Source organism: Trachurus japonicus, chromosome 17, assembly GCF_045865225.1.
Source record: "Trachurus japonicus isolate A0001 chromosome 17, Traja_1.0".
Classification (NCBI taxonomy): domain Eukaryota; kingdom Metazoa; phylum Chordata; class Actinopteri; order Carangiformes; family Carangidae; genus Trachurus; species Trachurus japonicus.
In genome coordinates, this window is record NC_140923.1 from 27,729,814 (window position 1) to 27,752,308 (window position 22,495).

General features: G+C 42.6%; 1 protein-coding gene across 3 annotated transcripts in view; it reads left to right on the plus strand.

Annotated features, from left to right (window-relative positions):
- agla (amylo-alpha-1, 6-glucosidase, 4-alpha-glucanotransferase a) overlaps positions 1-22,495 on the plus strand; it is a 43,749-nt gene that overhangs the window by 18,515 nt on the left and 2,739 nt on the right. For 2 of the 3 annotated variants that reach the window (XM_085804720.1, XM_085804717.1), the window contains exons 7-32: positions 4,215-4,326; positions 4,538-4,664; positions 5,019-5,121; positions 5,386-5,483; positions 6,262-6,401; positions 6,506-6,693; positions 7,518-7,641; positions 9,483-9,646; positions 9,760-9,861; positions 11,443-11,598; positions 11,756-11,906; positions 12,078-12,202; positions 12,299-12,411; positions 12,528-12,662; positions 13,729-13,859; positions 14,045-14,181; positions 14,287-14,420; positions 14,509-14,684; positions 14,799-14,901; positions 15,756-15,879; positions 16,306-16,407; positions 16,549-16,660; positions 16,830-16,965; positions 18,131-18,243; positions 18,332-18,543; positions 18,666-18,763. In XM_085804720.1, coding sequence (XP_085660846.1) covers positions 4,215-4,326; positions 4,538-4,664; positions 5,019-5,121; positions 5,386-5,483; positions 6,262-6,401; positions 6,506-6,693; positions 7,518-7,641; positions 9,483-9,646; positions 9,760-9,861; positions 11,443-11,598; positions 11,756-11,906; positions 12,078-12,202; positions 12,299-12,411; positions 12,528-12,662; positions 13,729-13,859; positions 14,045-14,181; positions 14,287-14,420; positions 14,509-14,684; positions 14,799-14,901; positions 15,756-15,879; positions 16,306-16,407; positions 16,549-16,660; positions 16,830-16,965; positions 18,131-18,243; positions 18,332-18,543; positions 18,666-18,763 — 3,416 coding nt within the window. Of the gene's footprint in view, positions 1-4,214; positions 4,327-4,537; positions 4,665-5,018; positions 5,122-5,385; positions 5,484-6,261; positions 6,402-6,505; positions 6,694-7,517; positions 7,642-7,943; positions 8,068-9,482; positions 9,647-9,759; positions 9,862-11,442; positions 11,599-11,755; positions 11,907-12,077; positions 12,203-12,298; positions 12,412-12,527; positions 12,663-13,728; positions 13,860-14,044; positions 14,182-14,286; positions 14,421-14,508; positions 14,685-14,798; positions 14,902-15,755; positions 15,880-16,305; positions 16,408-16,548; positions 16,661-16,829; positions 16,966-18,130; positions 18,244-18,331; positions 18,544-18,665; positions 18,764-22,495 lie in introns of all 3 variants that reach the window. The other variant, XM_085804718.1, reaches the window with a different exon arrangement.

The window sequence follows — 22,495 nt, forward strand, 5'->3', positions numbered from 1 at the left end:
TCTACAACAACGCTGAGGACTCGGCGCAGAACATGCGGGAAAGAGGGCTGGAGATGGGTGAGCAGCACATCAGCAAACCGTCACTGGGGGAACGGATCCAGAGAGCTTCACCATGGCAACGCGTCGGAGAGAGGCAGGTGATAAACCAAGGGCCAGGTGTTATGCCGAGAAGTGCCTGCTTGCCGAGATCTGCACGCCACACAACAAATGTGGAACTGGATCATTCATTACGGGGACGGGGATGCAGTATTCGGCACAGCAGTTTTTGGACCTGCCGAGATTTGCATCCCCTGGCTGTTTTAGTCAATTACACTACTTGCTACATCTATGAATGTTCATATGTATAAACACCTAAACCGTACAATGTGCGTAACGCCAGCAGAGCAGGCACTTCTTGGCATGTGTTGAAAAGTGCCTGCTTGCCAAGATCTGCATGTCGCTCGTGGAATGCCAGGGGATGCAAATCTCGGTAGGTCCAAAAACAGCTGTGCCGAATACTGCATCCCCGTCCCTGTAATGAATGATCCAGTTCCACATTTGTTGTGTGGCGTGCAGATCTCGGCAAGCAGGCACTTCTCGCCATAACACCGGCACACTCGAGGACGCCGGTCAAGACGCGGCGAACCGAGCGAGAGCAAAGCTGCAAGAATTTAGAAGATGAGGAGACGATGAAGACGGAGAAAGAGAGATAGAGGGAGGGGAAGAGTTCCTAGGTAACCCAGAAGAGTTAAATGCCTCCTGTTTTTAAGTTAAAGACTACACGTTGGCTGGGTAAGCAAATAGAGCCATAGGCTACAGATAATATGTGCCCCATCCTCCTTTGTTTTTGTTTTTGTTTTGTTTGGTTGTTTGTTTTGATGGGCAAACTGGAGGATTTTATTTATTTATTTATTTATTTTTGTTACAACAGGAAGGGTACCACTAAGGAAGACTTGAAATGGGGAATTTTAAGATCACCCCCCCTCCCCTACAAATGAGACTTCTCTAATGTTTATGTTTACATGTGAATCGACGGAGAGAGCTATTAAGTTAGTGACTGTTGGACTTATCTAGTAGTATGGGAAGGCCTATCTTAGGTACACCCCAAACCACTAGGGGGGGCCTTCTGTTAAAAAAAAGTTACCCCCCACTCCCACCAACAGGGAGACAGGGCCCATGGGCAGTGAGGTCCTTTTTTGCTGGGGAGTTCAGTTTTTGTGTTCGTTCATACCTTGTTCATGAGAAAACGTTGGTTGACAACATTACAGTGGAGGGACTAGGCACTATTTCAAGGGATATAAACAATGCAACGTAATGATATAATGGTGGTGTCACTGAATATTAACGGCTTAAACAATATCAAAAAAAGAAATAAAACTTTATCTAAATTTAGGAGAGAGAAAATGCAGGTTATCTTTCTTCAAGAAACTCACCTATCACAGGAGGAACATGTAAAGTTTAAAAAGTTGGGCTACAGGAACTCATTTTCCAGTTCCTTTGGGCATAATCACAAGAGGGGCGTGATGATACTGATCTCTAACACAGTAAACTTTGAACTGATCAAAGAAATCAGTGACAAGAAGGGAAGATATATCATGATAAAAGGGAAATTAGAAAACCAATTGGTGACACTGCTCAATGTGTATGCTCCTCCAGAAAGTGGAAAAGCATTTTATGAAAAAGTTTTTGATCTTATAAATTTGGAAACAGATGGGACATTAGTGTGTGGTGGGGATTTTAATGTGGTACTGAATTATGGGTTAGACACTACAAGTATGAGGAGAAACAAAAAACAAATTAATAAGTACATGAATACAATGATGTCAGAAATGGATATACAGGCTGTATGGCGAAAACTTCACCTACTTGACCGGGATTATACCCACTATTCAGCTCCACATGCCATGTACTCCAGAATTGATTATTTTTTAATGAGTAAAGGAGATACACAAAGTGAGGGAATGTAAAATAGGAGTGGCCGATGTGTCAGACCACAGTGCAATCTATTTAAAAATTCATTTGAATGACAGGAGGAAAAATACAGTATGGAGACTCAACGAAGGCATACTGAACAATAAGAGATTAGTTAAAGAAATAAAAGGGGAAATAATTAGATACTGGGAGGAAAATGACAATGGGGAAGTTGATCCGACAATCTTATGGGATGGCCTGAAGGCAGTGATTAGAGGGAGGTTGATTTCTCACACAGCATTTTTAAAGAAGGTCAGACTAGAAACATATCAGAAACAAATTGAAAAATTAAAAGAACTGGAACAGCAACACAAGCAATCAAAAGATTCAGACACACTGAATCAGATTAAAGAAGTTAGGAAAAAAATAGATGATATATTGTTGGAAGAGGTGGAAAGGAAAGCAAGGTTTATAAAACAGACTTACTATGAGGGAGGATCTAAAGCCACTAAAGTCATGGCTAGACGCATTAGGAAACAACAAGCAATAACTAATATACATAAAATGAGGGAGCCTGTGACCAATAAAATTCTATATGAACCAGAAGAAATAGAAAAGGTATTTGAGAAATATTACTATAACTTATATTCACAACCTACGTGAACCTATCTTGATATGTTGGTGTAACAATGAGTATTTTTCAAGATGGAAAAGTATAGAAATAGAGCAGGCGGGCGTTGAAGTACGAAACTTGATAGCATATAAAGGCCTACTGGGAAAAATAGGTAACCAATTGAATGTAATAACCAAAAATACAATTGAAATATGGAATACCGTTGTTGAAAGGTATAAACTAGAGAAAGAGGTAAAGAATTTGAGCTGGTAAGCATTTGACGATAGGTTTATACCTGGGATAAATGACAAAGGGTTTAAACAATGGGCAAAAAAAGGGATCACAGCAATATGTACAATGGTTGAACGGGGTAAGCTGCAGAGTTTTGAGAAGATGAGGGATAGATTTGGATTAGATGAACATGAACAATATCGCTACCTGCAAATAAAGGATTACTGTATTATGAGAAAGAGATAAAAACTGATACTGATAATGAGGTTATTGAGGTATTTCAGAGAGCTTATGAAGGTAAAAAAAATGGAGAGTAATCTCAGTCCTTTATAAAAGTTTGATGTCATGTAGAAAGTCTTCCTCTCTTTATATCAAAGAAAAATGGGAAAAGGAATTAAAAGAACAAATAACAGAGGAAGAGTGGTTTAATATTTGTAAAACACATTGCACGTCCACTAGCTCCAGGATCTGGAGAGAATTCAACTGGAAGAATACGGTCAGATTTTTTATAACCCCCAAAATTAAAAAAGGGGCGGTGTCTATTCAGCAGCCATGCTGGAGAGCATGTGGCCACATGGATGCTGACCATACACATATATTCTGGTCCTGCCAAAAGTTAAAAGGATACTGGGACAAAATATGGAGGGGTTTACCAAAAATAATAGGATATGAGATACCAAAAACATGTAAGATACTCTACTTGGGGAATCTAACACAAGATACAATACAAAAAGAGGATGAGTATCTTGTTAAAGTATTGCTGTCAGCTAGTAAAAAAACAATTACCAGAATGTGGTACAAAGTAGACCCCCCGACGGAGGAGCAGTGGATGTGCACTATGGAAGAGATTTTTGTAGTGGAGAAAATCACACATAAACTGAGACTACAAGAGACACAATTTGAGGACAAATGTGAAAAATGGACCGATTACAGAAGAGGACACCACCATTGCCACTGAACAATAAGGACATTGATATAAGGAAGAGTGTTTAACTATGTATGTATGGTGTGCCCTGACACTGTAATTGTTGAAAGAAAATTTGAAAAAATAATAAATAATAATAATAAAAAAAAACAATTGCCGATGAGAACCGGTGTCAAAAAGGGAAAAAGGAGGGGAAAAAAAATTGATCACGGACTTTCATGATCGATTACCATGGCAAGGAACGAAGCTTTGAAGCTTTGAATTTTTTGGGTCAGCCCTAGAAACCCGGAAATACCATACGCCTCAGTAGTGTTAGCTGAGTTTGCAGCAACAATTAAAGGTAATGAACCTACTGCTATGACCTGAGGGATTTTGGCAATGGGCCAATTTGCCAAAATGTTGAAATATCCCTTTAAATGTTTCTCTCTTTTCTGACAGTTTGCAAACAATAACAGCTACTGCACAGTAACAACAGCTTGTTTATTAATGACAACCATATATGTGATATCACATGGGTTTTCTTCTCTCTCTTATTTGTTGATTTGTGTGAATCAGGCCATCCGCAGTGTGTTGTGGAAGGATGTGTATCCTCAGATCAAACTGTGGGAGTTCTTCCAGGTCAAAGTGGCTAATGCTGTGGAGAAGTTCAGGGTCCTACTGCAGAATGGTATGTATTGGAAATCAGCAATCCTCATTATAGTGTTGCTGCAAACTACATAATCGTTTCAAGAATGGTGTCAGACCATAGATGAAATGGACACATGTAAAATGTGTATCCAGGAAGGCCTAAATGTGGCAGCACTCTTAAAATACTTAATACTTACTTACATACTTCTTTACTTAAAATTTTCCTTAACATGCCTCTTTTTTTATTAAAGGCACCAAACCAGACCATAGTAAGACTGGTGGCAAGAAGGGCCTAAAGATCATCCAGGACCCACAGTACCGTCGCTACGGCAACACAGTGGACATGGACTCTGCTCTGGAGACATTTGTACCTCAAAGGTCTGCGTCACAACAACATGCTGTACTGTCGGTTTTGCTGCCTGTTTTTTTGTATTTAGTTCTTTCATGCATTTACGTCAGGTCAAGTTAATGTATGTGTCTTTCGCAGCAGTGGCTTTCGTTAAATTAACTTAAAAAAAAAGCCCCCTTTTGTTCATAAAATTATTTGTATGATTATGATAGATTATGAACTGGAAAGCTAACATATGCAGTTGAGTTCTAATGAAATGTATGAACAGCATGATAGTAATCCAGACCTGGGGGATTGTAGTGACCTATGCCTTTATATGTACAGTATGTGTCCATACAGTTTATTGTATACAGAGCATGTTTCCTCTCTCTCTGTCTCTGTAGCTCTTCCCCAAATCACATTGAGGAGTGTTGTGGTTGGCTGACAGGGAGGCTGAACGAGCTGAATGAAGAACAGAACCGAAATGTGATGCAGCATCAGGAGCAGGTGAGGTAACATGTTGTGTACCATACATATGTGGACTTCAGCACCAAACACGGCTAATGGCGCCAACAGCCGTTGTCATTTCTCCCAGTGGAGTCAATGAGGAAAAAATTCCTCATGTCAGGTGGATTTGACACTATCCACTATCCTCTTCAGTACAGTGTTAATATCAGAACATAGATAGTATTAGCATGTAGAGGGGAGCATCCACATTCAGGGTTATCTTTAAATGGTTTTCTATCATGTTATCCCTCTCTTTCCCTCCAGGCTGCCAACTGCGTTGTGGGAAATGTTGTGTATGAGCGCCTGGCCGGTCATGGCCCCAAACTGGGTCCTGTTACCAGGAAGAACCCTCTCGTTACCAGGTAAGAGTTTTATTTGAGACAGAAAATAGAGTTGGACTTGTGATTTCTGATGCATGACTGAAAGCTTGCATACCACCAAACCACATACAGTTGCTAAGGGTTAAAATATATCCATACTTTTCCATGCCTGTGTCCTGTCCAGAGTCAATAGAAAATAGAAGAGCTACTGACAGACAGTTGCTAGTGCAGATGCAGTTAGTGCTTCAACTGGGAAACACCATGATGTCTGGAAAAAAGAGGAGACAGAGGAAAGAAGACAAGAAACAAGAGAGATGAAAATATCTTTTCAGTTTTAAGCAACAACATCCATATTGCCTCAAGGGTCCAAGACAACAATGCAGATATGTATTTCTTATGCAAGCTCTAAAGTGCTGTTTACAGCAGATTCTCTGCCCAGTGCTCTGAACTGAGGTTTTATGCCTGGATCCGCTTCAGTCTACATACCAGGCTGACATTGATGCTGATGATGCCATCAACTACCTGCTTTATACAGCATGTAAAAACTTGGAGAAGCCACAAAGAGCCTCCAGTGCTTTGTGGATAGTGAGTGCTCTTAGTGCTAGTGTGCTTCTAGAAACACTGTACCTGAGTCGTCTCAATAAAAGCCTTTGTCTCCCTCATGAAATTGAAGAGTCACTTTGTGTACTATACAGAGTAGTTCTAGCCAGGTAGAAACAGCAAAACTGAATCAGATAAGAGGGAAAGGTTCATGGTAGTTCCAGTAGTGAAGGGAAGTATTGTATTGGTGGATCAGAGTGTTTTCATCTGTCTGTCTCAGGTACTTCACGTACCCGTATCAGGACCTGACTCTGGAGCAGGAAATGCAGCTGCTGGACAAGCCAGACAAGATCTGTCACTTCCTGGCTCACAACGGCTGGGTGATGAGCGACGATCCACTGCGCAACTTTGCTGAGCCAGGTACACAAACAGGATAACTCACCTATCTGAGAATCTAACCCCTTTTAGATTGTAAGTAGTTCATATAGGAAATCAGCATTAAAGTGTATCTTTGCTCTCTGTAGGCTCTAACGTGTACATACGTCGCGAGCTCATCTGCTGGGGTGACAGTGTGAAACTGCGCTATGGCAACGGACCTGAGGACTGTCCATACCTGTGGGCCCACATGAAGAAATACACTGAGATCACAGCCAAATACTTCCACGGAGTCCGACTGGATAACTGCCACTCTACACCTTTACATGTTGCTGAGGTATTATCACAGTCTAACTCTGGAGGTGCAGGGCTTACATTGTATCAATGTTGCTTTCCAATCCTTTGAGGACCTTGCTGTGAGAAATGAGATGATGCATCTCAAGGGGCTTGGACCTCAAAATAAAAAAGGAAGAAAAAATAAATCAACAATTCGTCAGATGCAGAAGCAGCAGAGTTAAGACAGTCGACTGGGTTCATTCTATACTTTTTGGACTGTGCAGAGATGAGCGGTTGAGGAAGGAGAAGCCAAACCTGCATAATCAAAAACTAGAAATCCCTCATGTTCAGCAGAATCATGATAATAATATCATCAGCACCATCAAAACAAGGAAACACTCCAAACAAAACAAGTGAAAGTAGGAAGACGTTTCACAGTACAACCTTAGAGATGATCTGATTACTCATGGAGTTGACTCAACACACACGCACACACACGTACAATAGTGGTTTCAACTAACATGGGACATGTTGATGAGTAATGTCAGCCTCTTACACTGTAGTGCATGACATTCTACAAGTACAGTATTTATGTGGGTGATTAAACCATATAAATCCATATTGGGATTTTTAAACTTCCATATAGAGAAATTGTGACAAAGAGCTTGTGGTAGTTATTAAGGATAATCTGCAGCTTTATAGAACTGCATTGACAACTTGAGTCAGCACAGCCACGGCTGCCTCACGCCCAGGAGTTAAACTGGTCATTGTGTCTACTTTACAGTATGTATGATGGTAGAAGCATATCGTTTGTCAGTGTAACCCTGTTAACAACAGACTCTTCTTCTCTCCCTGTCTGTACTGCTGCTGTATTGTCTCGTCCAGGCAATGTTAGATGCTGCCCGAGCGGTCAGACCCAATCTGTATGTGATAGCTGAACTGTTTACAGGAAGTGAGCTCATTGACAATGTGTTTGTTAACCGGCTGGGAATAAGCAGCCTTATACGAGGTACAAAACTGTTGCACGAGCTAACGTGATGTTCTTCTCTCTTCCTTGTCTTTTTCACTGCATCGTTCTGCATTGTTCCTTTTCAAACCCAAACACCTCCCTCTGTCTCTCCGTACTCTCACTCTCTTGGTGGACTGTATGACTGCATGCCGTGTTCACTAACTGGCTGTGTCCCTTCCACATGAATTCTCCTCCCTCTTCTTCCCCAAACTTTTTTGCTCCTTACCTTCTGCCCCGCTCCCACCTCTCTCCCCACACTCACCTCTTGCTCTTCGGTGTGTTGCCTTGCTGTGGTTGACCAGTTCATGCTGGACGTGGCCAGAACAGTGTGTCCTAACCTGTATGTGGTGGCTGAACTGTTCACTGGTAGCGAGGAGCTGGATAATATCTTCGTTACCAAGCTAGGGATCTCATCACTCATACGAGGTAATGCACACACGTTATATCCACCTACATGTACAGAGCATAATGGTGACTGTCCAAGTAGAGAGTAGACATACTGACTAGGCCTCTATGTTGCTTGTGCATATTGTCTTTAGGAAAGTACATTTGGGTGGTTAGTAAATAGTAGTAGTCAGTACTCTAGTCAGCCATGTGACCTGTTATGTGTCAGCACCATTCCTGCCACCGTACCATTAATTGACCCACACACAGCTAGTAGTTTACTTAGCATCCCTATATGGCATGTATTACTATGCTCTTAACCAGAAATCTAATCTGTTAAAGGGATATTTCAATATTTTGGCAAATTTGCCTATTGCCATAATCCCTATAGTCATAGCAGTAGGTTCATTACCTTTAATTGTCGGTGCAAGCTGTTTTTAGATCGGCGGGGCAGAGATGCGAGCTGCTCAGCTAACGCAACAGAGGCTCATTGTATTTCCACATTTCCCTCATCAAACTAAATACACAATCCAATACCTCCAAAACGCTCTGGTGGACAAGTTGTGAGCTGCATATTCACCACGCTATGAAATAATAATGTAACATTGCAAGACAGAGATTATGTTTTAATGACAAAAGGAAAGCTACAAAATGAATCCAAGAAAACCAGGCAGGAACTACTGGAAGCATCACTCATAAGACAGAATCTAGCTGCTGCTGGCAGTCATCAGGGCCCAAGCATCTTGCATGCATTTAAATACCATACGGTATGTGTGAAGTGCTGTTGAATTAGTAACCATGTGTTACACACACTTTGACATAAGTTGATATCACATGTGTAAAAAAAAATCTGAGCTGCGTAAAAGCTCTGTAGGCATTCAAGGTCACGTCCACTTTAGTCAAACATTACTCAGCTTTATTCATAGAATTGTAATGAGCAGATTTTGAACAAATCCAAAATGTCTCTAGACTCCATAGCAATGCTGGGCGCTCCATAAACATACACCAGGCTTGGTTACTTGATTTATGAGCTCATGTGTGAAATTGATAACAACATGAGTAGACTAGATGATATGAGAATCCAGTTGTTTGTTAAGTCGTTTTTGCTTTATGAGCACTTTCAGCTGAGAAAAATTAGAATTCATAGTACTACTAATGATGATTATGATCCAGCCAGTGATGATGATCACTGATTGGACCTCTACAGGCACAGAGAACAGGAAGAAAAAATAATCCAATTACAAACTGCATGTAATGCTTGATTCCAGCTTTTGGTGGTTGTTAGTTTTTGATCCTGTGTGTATTTAAAAAAAAAAAAAACTAAAGTCAGGCTTGTGTTGTCTGTCAGATTGGAATGTGGCCAGAACTGCACCAAACTTGAATATGTGAACTGACCCAGGGTGCTGCAGCCCTTCCCCGTCTCACCAACCCCTTCTAACCACCCACCCTGTCCACAGAGGCCATGTCGGCTGGCGACAGCCATGAGGAGGGCCGATTGGTCTATCGCTACGGAGGGGAGCCGGTGGGAGCCTTTGTTCAGCCCAGTCTCCGCCCACTTATGCCCTCCATCGCCCACGCCATGTTCCTTGATGTAACTCATGACAACGAGTGTCCCATCCAGGTGGGTCTCTGTTGGGATCGGGGTTTGGTAGGATGCTGATAACTCGTTATACAATGCATCATGTTTGTTGAAAAAGTTGAGCTGTACTAGAGTCAGTGTTCCTGTGTTTGCAGCTGCGCTCGGCCTTGGACTCACTGCCCAGCTCTGCTATTGTCTCTATGGCCTGCTGTGCTACAGGTTCCACCAGAGGATATGATGAACTGGTCCCCCATCAGGTTACTCTCACACACACACATACACAGATTGGTTCAACAGTATTTCTGAGCAGGTCAACCATAGCTATGGGTGGGTAATGAAGAGTTTTGAAAACAGTTTGAAAATCCAGATAAAAAAAGCCTCAGCATACTTGGACAACAATTATGAAAAACACATTAACCATTCTGAGCTGTAATAATGACAGAGAGAGACAATTTAAAATTTTACACAGACTCCACTATACACCTCTGATGAGAGGCAGGCTTGGTCTCAGCTCCTCTAACTGTAATAAATGTGACAGAGAAATTGGTACCTATGCACATATGTTTTGGAAATGCTCGAAGATACAAATGTTTTGGAATGAGGTTAAGAAAGAACTGGACACTTTGATTGGACATAACTTGGATTTATCACCTCTTCAGTGTATTCTGGCGGCCAAGGTCTCGAGCGCAAGGAACAACCACAACGCAAAACTCATTGGAATACTCTTGTATATGGCACGAAAAACTATTCTTAAGTTTTGGATTCATAAAAACACTCCTACATTGGACGATTGGTACAAAGAGTTAATGAGTATAATCCCTTTGGAAAAATTGACTTATAGCATTCATGATAACTTGGAGGGCTTTACAAAGGTATGGCAACCAGTTTTTGATGCTGTGGATCCCTCTGGACTGAGCTTCAATATCCCTCACTAAGTGACATAACATGGATGACTCTGGTGGTGTATTTATGTGTTTATGTTTGTATGTTTGTAAGCTGTTACTTGCTTTGTAATGTTTATTCATAACTGTTTAGTAGCCTGTGCTACAGAAAAATGCATGGTTCTGTGGAAACCATATCTAAAGAACAATATGTGTCCTGATTGAACCTTAATAAAAATAAATTTAAAAAAAAAAAAAAAAAAAAAGCCTCAGCATCACAGTAACAAGTGAGCTGATTCAATCTCAGCATTTTTACAGCCTGTTTTGACTGCTGAACAGCAACCATTTAACTACCAAAGAAGCTGCATTCAAGTTTAGATGAAGACACCATCATTTCTGTAGTATGAGTAAAAGGTTTGGTCATTTGCAGCAACGTCCTTTTTAACACTTTTTTTCTACCTTTCTCTGTGGTTTTCTACTTGTCAAAGAGCTGAAATCTCAAGAGTTCAAAAATGAAGGTTCTGTATGTTACCTTGTTTCTTTAAATAACATAAGTGAGAGTCTCATAACAAGTCACACTGTGACTCACCTCAGAGTCACTTCCCTCATTATGCCAATTCTGATTGGCTGATGAAGTGTCCATCTGGTAATGCAACCTACCAGAGATACGGCCACCCAGCTGTTCTCGCACTTAACTTTGCAGGTTTGAATGTATTCAGTATTTTTAACTTGTAATTTGAAATATAAGAGAATCTAACAACCACAAAATCAATTGATTAATTGAACAATCTGAGATTTTGCTGATATATGTTTCCTAAATGACGCATTTCATGTCCTACTATCAGAATATAGTGACAGCTCCAGCAAATATGACTAAATAACTGTTGCCAACTGTAGCTTTAACAAACAGTCCTGACAGTTCTTTGTGTCAATCTGTGTGTGTATATATGTGTGTAGATCTCTGTGGTGAAGGAAGAGCGTTATTACCCCAAGTGGAACCCCTCAGCAGCCCCCTCCTCCGCTGGTGAGGTTGGACCCCACACTGGCATCATAGCAGGGAAACTGGCTCTCAATAAGCTGCACCAGGAACTGGCTGCCCAGGGATTCATACAGGTACAGGACAGTGGTGTGTGTGCTGCATGGACACAACACAACAGCAGCATAACCATGAAGGCGCCAGTGCTTTATCAGAACTGTTGTATTTGTGTACTACATTTCCCAGAGGTCACCTGTCTGCAGCAGTTTAACCTGTGTGCGTCCTTCTCATTAGGTGTATGTGGACCAGGTTGATGCAGATGTTGTTGCAGTGACTCGTCACTGTCCCAGCACCCACCAGTCTGTGGTGGCCGTGTGCAGGACCGCCTTCTGGAACCCCCAAAACCACCAGTACAACGCCACCGTCCCACCCATGTTCATACCTGGTATAACTGATCACATTCATGTTAGAAATCAATGAATATTTAATTTGTTATTTATCATTAATTACCTTTGTATGTATGTGTTTCTTTCTCTTTCTTACACTGTCTTTATTTCTAATTCAGCTTGAACGACATAACCAGATTAGATGTTCTTATTTCTCTTCCTCTCTCTAGGGAAGATAGAGGAAGTGGTGCTGGAGGCGAGGACAGTGGAAAGGCATGCTGGGAGCTATAATAAGCATAACAGCTTCATCAACGGCATGCCAGAATACACTGTGGAAATAAAAGAGCATATCTCTGTAAATATTATTTCTTCAGATTGTTATTAGGCTCATTAGTGTTATTGAAAAGGAAGGAACTCATTGATAATAAAATAATTCCAATATGTGACCCAGTTGCAGGACAGCACAGTGGTGAAGCAGGGCGGGGCGACCTCTAAAGGTCGCTCAGAGTTTGTGCAGGAGATCAACTTTCAGAAGCTGACCCCTGGCAGCGTCATCGCCTTCAGGTAAACAACACACACACACACGCTCAGAACTGCAGAGAGTATACTGCACAGCATCTTCCCTTCTCAGTCTTATCGCCTGTTGACTAATGTCCTGTCTCTCGCTCTCCTCCTGTCAGGGTGAGTTTGGACCCCAAAGCCCAGAAGCTGGTGGGGGTGCTGAGATATTACCTCTCCCAGTTCAGCCCAAAATACAAGAGAGGCAGCGTCGTAGATGAAAACCCACCTGATGTGATGCAGAAGCCTCTGGCACAGTGAGTACACACGAGGTCTGATTAGAACAAACTATCTCATTACTCTACATTAGTTGTCACTACTATAGCACACACAAATGTCTAATAGAGCTGTTGACAATTGGTGGGGGGATGTGGGCACAGACAGATGTGGGTACACATGAAGTCGTTCTGACGAAATTACCTCCAGCCGAGAGCCACGTATATCCATATAATATGAGTCTACAGGGCAGCAGAATGCAGCCTCTAAATAACACATTATCTGCCACAAAACTCATTCATTTCACTAATATGTTGTTATGATACCGCTAGTGCTATTCCCCTCTGAGTCCGGGGTTACCTGTTATCAACATATATGACGTCATCTCTGACCGCTGCCCGGCTCATTCTGATAATAATCATTTCGCTTCGGCATTTGGGTCCATTTTTAGCTTTAGTGAGTCCAGGTTGCAGAGAGGAAGCCTGTAGAAGCTGAACTTCGTCCAGCTGCTCATTTTATTCTGACAAGTCGGAAACACGCGGAAACGAACCATAGTATAAGCGGTAGCAACAAGCTGTGCCGCGCGGCGCTCAGAGATGATATTATCCAGGTCAGTAGGTCAACCTACAGACCTCGGATGTTGCTAACGGCTAACCCTGGACTCAGAGGGGAATAGCACTAGCATATCATAACAAAATATTGGTGAAATGAACAAATTTCGCTTCATTCTGCTGCCCTGTAGACTCACATTATATGGATATATGCGACTCTCGGCTGGATCTAATTTTGTCGACTTGTAATAACACCAAAGTTATCTGGGTGAGTAAATGATCGTATTTTATGCTAGAAATAAGGTTCAGATTGTAAAAAACGGCAATTATCCTTAAAAGAGCTTTTTTTAATTTTTTTTTTTAAATTCTTGTTAAAAAAAGTCAAAGTATCTCAACCACGATTCCTGATAAGGTGACATCATCCAAATGGGTGTATACTTTTTATAGGCAGTGTATATATTACTGAGTGGGATAAGGAAAAATCAGCACAGACAGTATTTCATTTGGTGAAGCAGCAAATGTGGCCTTTCATTTTGAAGTGGTGTGCTTTTCTCAGGCTGATGTCCAAGCTGACGCTGGCCGACCTGAACGTCCTGCTGTTCCGCTGTGACTCAGAGGAACAGGAGGACGGAGGAGGCTGCTACAGCATCCCCGGATGGGAGAGCCTCAAATATGCTGGACTGCAAGGTACATATGGAATAATATGATATATGACAGCAGGTTTCATACTGCATCTACAGTACAGCAAAAAAAACATCACCAGACATGGAGCCAGAAAGTTATTTGACGTGGAGTTGTGTGAGGTCATCAGACAGACTCAGCAGGTCAGGCGTTTGTTCCTGTGTGTGAATGTGTGTGTGGTCTCTCTGCAGGTCTGATGTCAGTGTTGGCCGACATGCGTCCAAACAATGACCTGGGACATCCAGTGTGCTCTAACCTCAGACAAGGAGACTGGCTCATTGACTTTGTCTCCAACAGACTGGTCCACAGAGAAGGACCTCTGGCTCAAGTGAGACATTTTCTTAGCTTAGCCACACGAATAGTTGTGGTTTTACCTATTTGAAGATAAGCAGATCAACAATAAAGTGTGTCTGTGGTTACTGTGGCTCCACAGGTGGGTCAGTGGTTGGTAGCCATGTTTAGCTACCTGAAGCACATCCCACGCTACCTCATCCCCTCTTACTTTGACGCCATACTGGTTTCAACCTACGTCACAGCCCTAGATGCGACCTACAAGCAGATGTCCAGGTGGGAGACACCCCGGTAGCTGTGTCACTGAGATCTGAATGTTAAACCTGACACTGATGTGTTGCACTTTGCTTTTTTGTCGCAACAGTTTTGTCCAGAACGGCTCCACCTTCGTTCGTCACCTGGCGCTCGGTTCACTTCAGATGTGTGGAGTGGGACGCTTCCCTGCCCTCCCCCCCGTCTCTGAGAAGCTCGACGGCGTTCCCTATCGCATCAGTCCCATCACAGGCCAGAAGGAGCAGTGCTGTGTCTCTCTGGCTGCAGGTAGAAACACATTTAATACACACAGTGTCAGAAAACTGTCACGTCTGGAGGATTTCAGAATTAATATCTACAGTATACACTCTGTATGGAAGCTAATCTGTCTGGATTCTCCAGGTCTTCCTCACTTCTCCTCTGGAATATTCCGCTGCTGGGGCAGAGACACCTTCATCGCTCTCAGAGGACTGATGCTGCTCACTGGAAGACACACTGAGGCTCGGTGTGTGTGCATGGACGCTTCCTATAACACTTTGTAGAGGAGACTGGATACAGCTGCATTCCTGTACTATCTTTATCAGTTACCCAGACACCATTTGTCCCAGAACAACCAAACCTTCATGTATCACCGGCTAAAACACATTTCTTTAAAGCATCAAAACACACAACTCAAAAGTCAGACTACTTTGACCAAACCTCTTGATACTTGTTGCAAAACTGAACACGCACACCTTAAAACAGTTTTTATCTGTGCACAAAATCAAACTCTAACCACAGATCATTCATGACACACTCAAAGAAGAATGGAAACTGTGATCAGAGCACAGAGCTCCAGAAATGTTCATTCTTTAAAGCTCAGTGACAGTCTGACCTACTGTGAGCTATAAAGTATTTCATCTTTGGTTTCAGAATTTACAAACACTAAAACCTGAGACAAATGATAAGTACATGATCATAAAGACATGAGGGCGAGAACAAGACTGAGAACAGTCATTTCAGAAGAAAAGTGGATGAAGGAGAACATGAACAAGAACATACTCTTTTACAGTTGCTCCAATTTCCTTTGAAATGACTAGTCTTGGTCCTCTTCCTCCTCAGGTTATCTCCTTCTTGTGCTTTAATTGTGTTCATCTTCTGCTACCTGTGTTGGCCAGTGCATCACCAGTGCATCATGGTGCACAGTGTGTTTTAGTAGAATGTGTTGAGAGTTTTACACAAAGGTGACATCAGATCTGCAACTTGTGTCAGAGCTGATTATTAATTGATGAGGATTTGGTTCAGATAATGGAGTTTAGCCCACACTAACTCAACTCACATATAGAACTGTTCTGATTTCTCATCCGCTGGTCTCCATAGTAACATTATCCTGGCCTTTGCGGGGACGTTGCGTCACGGTCTGATCCCCAATCTGCTGGGCGAGGGTCGCTGTGCCAGATTCAACTGCCGTGATGCTGTGTGGTGGTGGCTGCAGTGCATCCAGGTACAGCCTCTAAATGAACCACCATCATACTCCACAACCCTCCATCTACTGCTGCATTCACGTGCAGTCGGGCAGACGAACGTCTGTAACAAACCAGATGTCATTTTAGTCACAGAAGTCGAGAGAAAGCCGGTAAAACGTGGGTCAGGTAAACAATACGAAATCGCCATGACAACATATTGTCAAGTGTATTGTTTTGCCTCATTATGACGGACCACTTGTTTACATAGAGGCTTGCTTATGCCATTATGTGCAGCGGCTGTCGTCTGTCTGCCGTCTGCCCAATTTCATGTGAATGCAGCATGAAAAATACGATTGAGTTGCTTGTGATAATACAACCGCAACGCTAGATGGGAGTAATTCCTACACAATGTACCTTTAAATAAATGAATCAGGAGAATGATGTCATGATGTTATTTTGCTCAGGACTACGCAAACCATGTTCCTCAAGGACACGAGATTCTCCGCTGCCCAGTAACACGCATGTACCCCACTGATGACTGTGAGCCCTGCAGACCTGGAGAGGTGGTATGTACACACACACACACACACAAACACCTCAGTGTAGGTTTTGAAACCACCACCACCTGTAACCAACATTGTCAGAGTTTACTCACTATAGTTTATTCGTGTGTGTGTGTGTGTGTGTGTGTGTGTGTGTGTGTGTAGGAGCAGCCTCTCTATGATGTGATCCAGGAGGCTCTGCAGCGCCACCTGCAGGGAATTTCGTTCCGAGAGAGAAATGCTGGATCCAAGATCGACATGAACATGAGAGATGAAGGTGAAGCTGTGTGTGTGTGTGTGTGTGTGTGTGTGTGTGTGTGTGTGTGTGTGTGTGTGTGTGTGTGTGAGAGAGTGTGTGTGTGAGAGAGTGTGTGTGTGAGAGTGTGTGTGTGCATGACAGACTGAACATGTAGAGTAGTGTATAATGATGTGTCTGTCTCCTCCAGGGTTCAATGTGTCTGCTAAGGTGGACCCAGCCACAGGCTTTGTGAGTGGAGGGAACCGCTTCAACTGTGGCACATGGATGGACAAGATGGGAGAGAGCGAGAGAGCCAGGAACAGAGGAATGCCTGCTACACCCAGGTAACACACACACACACACACACACACACACACACACACACACATCACACATCACACATCACACATCACCTCCAACCATCTGCTCCACAGCAGCCACATTCTCACCACTATTCGTTTTTTTTTTTTTTTTCTTCATTGACATGATTGTAAGTGAGTATCTTATGTAATTTTTCAATACGTTTTATTAGTGTCTTAAGCAGAACAAGATGATGTTCAGTCAGATTTGACTTTGGAAAAGGTGATAGGACAATAAAATATGGAAGAGTATTGCATTCACTTGAGAAAAAGAAAAATCCTGTTTTTCTGACTAATTTTATTTTCTGACTTAACAAGATTTTAAATTCCCATGAGAAACTCCCACCTGCAGGTAAAGTAAGGACTGATTTCAAAATAAAGGTGACACTCTCTGAGGGTGGTGTTCTGTAATGACAGTAGTCTCCTTCCAATATCAATCTGAATTTACAGGGAACACAGTGAAAATAAGAAAAATGAGTGGGCTTTTCCTTTGAAAATCTGCATCACCTTGCAAATCATGCACCTGTCCTTACAGGCTCTATATATGTACATGTAGGCCTAGTGCAAAACAATGTCGGGGATACCTTGACTGTATTTTTTTAAGTGGAGCATATACATATCATGGATCTAATATGGATTTTATAGATCTAACAGATCCATGATGAAGTGGAGGCTTGACCGCAGCAAAATGAAACGTTACTTGCAGGTAAGCTTCTCGTGAGATTTTGAATTCTCTTTGAGTCAGAAAAAAAATATTCAAAAAAACGGGAGGAAAAAAAATTACCACAAAAAACAGGGGAAAAAAATTACTCCGAAAAACAGGGGGAAAAGTTAGTCACAAAAACTGAAAAAAAAAAATCAAAAAAAAAAATTACTCAAAAAAAATTAGGTTTTTTTTCCCAAGTGAATGCAGTATGCTTCTGGAATAAATTATGATAATACTGGACAAAACATGAGTTGAAATCAAAGATTCTTTCCTCCACAGAGGTCAGAGTACTGGTCACAGTTAAGACCACTATGAAAAGGCTATGATTTCCCCCCCAAATGACGTCTGTTGCTCAAGTGGTGATACATTCATAGATAGAGTGTTGACATGTATATTTGTTGTTATGAAGTCAGTTGGTGACTGGTTCTCTGTGACTCTGAGCAGAGACGGAGCAGCTGTGGAGATCGTTGGTCTCAGTAAATCTACTGTTCGCTGGGTGGTGGAGCTCCATGGCAAAGGACTGTTCCCTTATGACGGAGTTGAAGTACACAGAGACGGTAATAAACACACACACATACTGTACACATGCAGTGACATGTCGTCTGTGTTCTCTCTGAATGACAGCAGCTGTTTCCTCTGTTCCAGGTCAAGAAGTGTTCATCTCTTACTCTCAGTGGAACCAGCAGCTCCAGAACTCCTTTGAGAACGGGTTCTGGGTGTCAGGCGACCCCAAGGACCCCAACGAGAAACACCCTGACCTGGTGCATAAGAAGGGCATCTACAAAGACAGCTACGGAGCCTCCAGCCCCTGGTGCGACTACCAGCTGAGACCCAACTTCACCATCGCCATGGTGGTGGTAGGTGGACACCCAGTCTAGCAACTTGATGTTTTTATCATTATCATATCTATCGATTGATTGGCTGAGTGATGTGTGGACAGACTGTGATTGGCTGCCTGACATGACGTTTCTTGTTTAAGGCTCCAGAGCTGTTCACAGTGGACAGAGCCTGGCATGCTCTGGACGTGGCTGAGAAGAAACTACTGGGACCACTGGGAGTGAAGACGCTGGACCCTGAGTAATCCACCTGCACACACACACACACACACACACTTTCTAACCACTTCAATTTAACAGGTTTAATAGTCAGTAACAAGACAGTTCTCTGCCGGTGGTTTCAGAAGAAGGTGATGGCCACCAGAGGGCTGTACTATGAAGGAGGCTCAAATAGCCAGGCTTTGTGTTCATGATCTGGCTCAACAAAACCTAAAGCCCCAATCAGAGTTAACATGGTACCACGACGCTGAAAATAACCTGGTCCCGACCAGATTATGTTCAGAGTTTCATCTTAAAGGGATAGTTCAACATTTTGGCTAATTCGCCTATTGCCATAATCCCTATAGTCTTAGCAGTAGGTTCATTACCTTTAATTGTCGGTGCAAGCTGTTTTTAGATTGGCAGGACAGAGGCGTGAGCTCTGCACAGCGCACTGTATTTCCACCTTTCCCTCATCAAACTCATCAAATCACAATCCAACAACTCCAAAACACTCTTAGTTGGGTCATTTACAAAAGTTCCGTGACCGTGGAGAGCGAAGGTGTTGGTCAGTGGTCCCATCAATTCATTATGAACCAGGAAATCATTTTACACTTCTCAATAGCATAAAATATCTCTTAAGTTGTTTTCTGCAGTGATTCCCAAATCAGTCAGCCCCAATTCCTCAAAGTGTCTCAGCTAGGAATTTTCCAATGACATTAGCGTGTGGAAACTTAAAGCAGATATCAGTGGCACGGCCGTTTCGGCTAATGCTGTGTTCAAGGCAGGCTTTTGAAACCGTAAGTTACAGCTTCAAGTCACAACTACGACTTGGTAGCGTTCCAGGTAACCCGTAGCTCGTGTTTTTACCGTCCTGTTGTCTGTGAAAGTTCCCTATAACGGCCACTCGTAACTTCCGACCCGTGAACTCGTACCAGATCGAACTGGTATGACTTCACAGGAAGGAAAAACACAAAGTACGAGTTTCCTTGAACGCACCATGAGTTAGCAGCCCCCGCCCTTGTCAGGCATCAATTGGTCCTCGTGCTACGTCACCACATTCACGCGCATCCCTTGGCTGCACACACAGCCCTTCATGCCGTTCTCTCCCCTCATTGGATAACACTTGTATCCCACAAGGAAAATTTTCTCCTCGGGTTACAGCAGAGCAGAGTGACGGAGAGACTCGTGTTTAGGCTGAAATACTTCATGTAAGTGATTGCTGACGGAAAATAGGACTATTTAGGACTTATATTAACAAAAACATTCCACTGATATCTGCTTTAAAGAGTGGGTAAACATGTAAAAAGCGTTTTTGCCATTCATAATGTCATTGTGGAGCTAGGCCTCAGAGGCTGTTTCAACATCTCTGTGTTCAGGATTTAATTGGTGGGTCTGAAATTAGGGCTGCAATATGTAACGACAGTGTAAGTGTATGCTCATGTCATACTATATATTGCAATTAAATGACGTAAGTTAGTAAGTGACCGATTTTGTTGACGGTGCAAATCCATAATATGTCATGCTTGTGTAACATCACCGCTAGCTAATTGCTTTGCATGTAATCATGACATATTGGCATCATTCCATAGGCGGAGTCAATCTAACAGCTCAATGATAATCCACAACCAGGTAATATTTTATGTGCACCAATAGGTGGTGTGCAGTCACATGATTCCGATGACGCGTGAAGTTCAGATGGGGGGCAGGAAGTGGAGAACGGTGATTTGAAATTAATGGAAAGCAAGTACTCAAAAGTGTTGGGTGAGCCTGCAAGTAGCAGGTATTGTCTAAAAATAGAAAAAGATATCGGATGTGATCCATACACACTGAGGAAAAGTGGAAAAAAAAGGCCAGCAGAGTGGAGAGACTGGACTGGAGCAAAAACCAACCGCCCCGCTTTCATCTGTGGGGTGTTTGCAGCTCGGAGCCGATCAGGAAGGGCGGAGGATCGGGCGGAGGATCGGACGGACGGTGGGTCAGTAAGACGGCCAAGGCAGACGGGGCGTCTCAGACTTGTGGCGCATCATTGAAAAGTTGCATCTGCCTCGGCCGTCTTATGACACCTCTTCCTCCGCCGTCAGGCGGTGAACGGCCCCGAGCTGTGAACACCACGCGGCTGGTGGGAATTACATGCCATGTTTCAGTCACATAATTGAGATAATAACTTCTTTCTCCCTCAATGTTGTTATTATTTTGTTTTTCCCGGTTTGACTGGTTTGTACAGCCGTAGCAGCGCAAAACTTGGGCATTTTCCAACCGTTATCCTGTCGGCAAAACACTTCCTGCCATCCCATCCCATCCCATCTGCAGTTGTGACGTTCCATGTGACGTCACCTGCAAACTACCTATGTAGCTATGGCAAGGAGTTATAGACTGGGGTTTTATGTTTGTTTGTAATGTCAAACATGGTCACATTTTTTCACAACTAAAGCTAATCCATAGCTGGTATTATCCCTCACAACAGATAATACTGTAAATGGGTGGGAGTGACTGAGTGAGGAGGAGGAGGATTTCTTTTATTGCGGTGATATATTGGTGATATTGATCAGGCCCGTGGGGCCCCTGTGTGTGGAGTTTGCATGTTCCCCCTGTGCATGTGGGTTCTCTCTGGGTACTCTGGCTTCCTCCCACAGACCAAAGACATGCAGGTGAGGTTAATTGGTGACTCTAACTCTGATAGGTGTGAGTGTGAACGGTTGTCTGTCTGTATGTTAACCCTGCGATAGACTGGCAACCTTAGTGCAGGATAAGCAGTCTAGAGAATGAATGAATGAATGAATGAATGAATATTGGTCAGGGGCAGGGGCGGACAGGCCATCTGTGTATTCTGCAGAATCACAGAACTGCCGGTAGTCCAGGACAGCCAGCGGCCACCACATAGTCACCGTTTTATTTATTTTTTTCTGTGATCTACCTGTTGACCCTTAAGCCACTTGTGATTGTTTAGTTATGCTTGCAGACAGAGCCGGCCCAAAGCATAAGCAAACTTAACACCTGCTTTGGGCCCCATGCCCACTGGGACCCCAAAAAACAATTCATTTTTTTAAATCTGTAGTGCGTAACTTCTGTCGATCCCTACAGAAATCCTGCATAATTACAATTACCCTTAGTTGTTGTTGTTGCACTTCAAGTTGTTGTTGCACATTTGTGCACTTGTGCAGTTTATTTTAAACCAAAGATTAAAAAGCAGATGACGTGTTTACAGCAAATGCATTGTTTATTGGTTTATTTTGTTACTTTTTGTAGGCCTAGTTCATAGCATCACACTTGAGTACTATATCATTTGAATGTTGAGTGTAAATCAACCCCAGGCTGCACATTCAGCTGAATTTGGTACCATTTCTGATTAAAAAAAAAAACATAGGCTAGATGTGTAAAAAGAAGCCAGACTAGGATGATGATTCGTAATGACTGATTAGAAAAATTAAATAAGTTTGTAGTAGGTGTGTAAATAATCAATAATCAGTATTATTGGCAGTAATAGCAGGCCCCAAATTAAAATTTTGCTTGGAGGGCTTGTGTGCAAAGTTTATCCCCGTATTGATTGAAACCCAATGTGGCCCGACACATGGGTGCTGAAGCTCGGACCCGACAAGCCGCCCGACTCACTAGCATTGGTTGAGTGTGGTATTATTAAAGAGTAAGGTAAGCTTTGTTGAATAACTGCAGAAGACAACTTTAGAGATATTGTATGCTATTGAGAAGTGTAAAATGATTTCCTGGTTCATAATGAATTGATGGGACCACTGACCAACACAGTTCGGGTAACTAA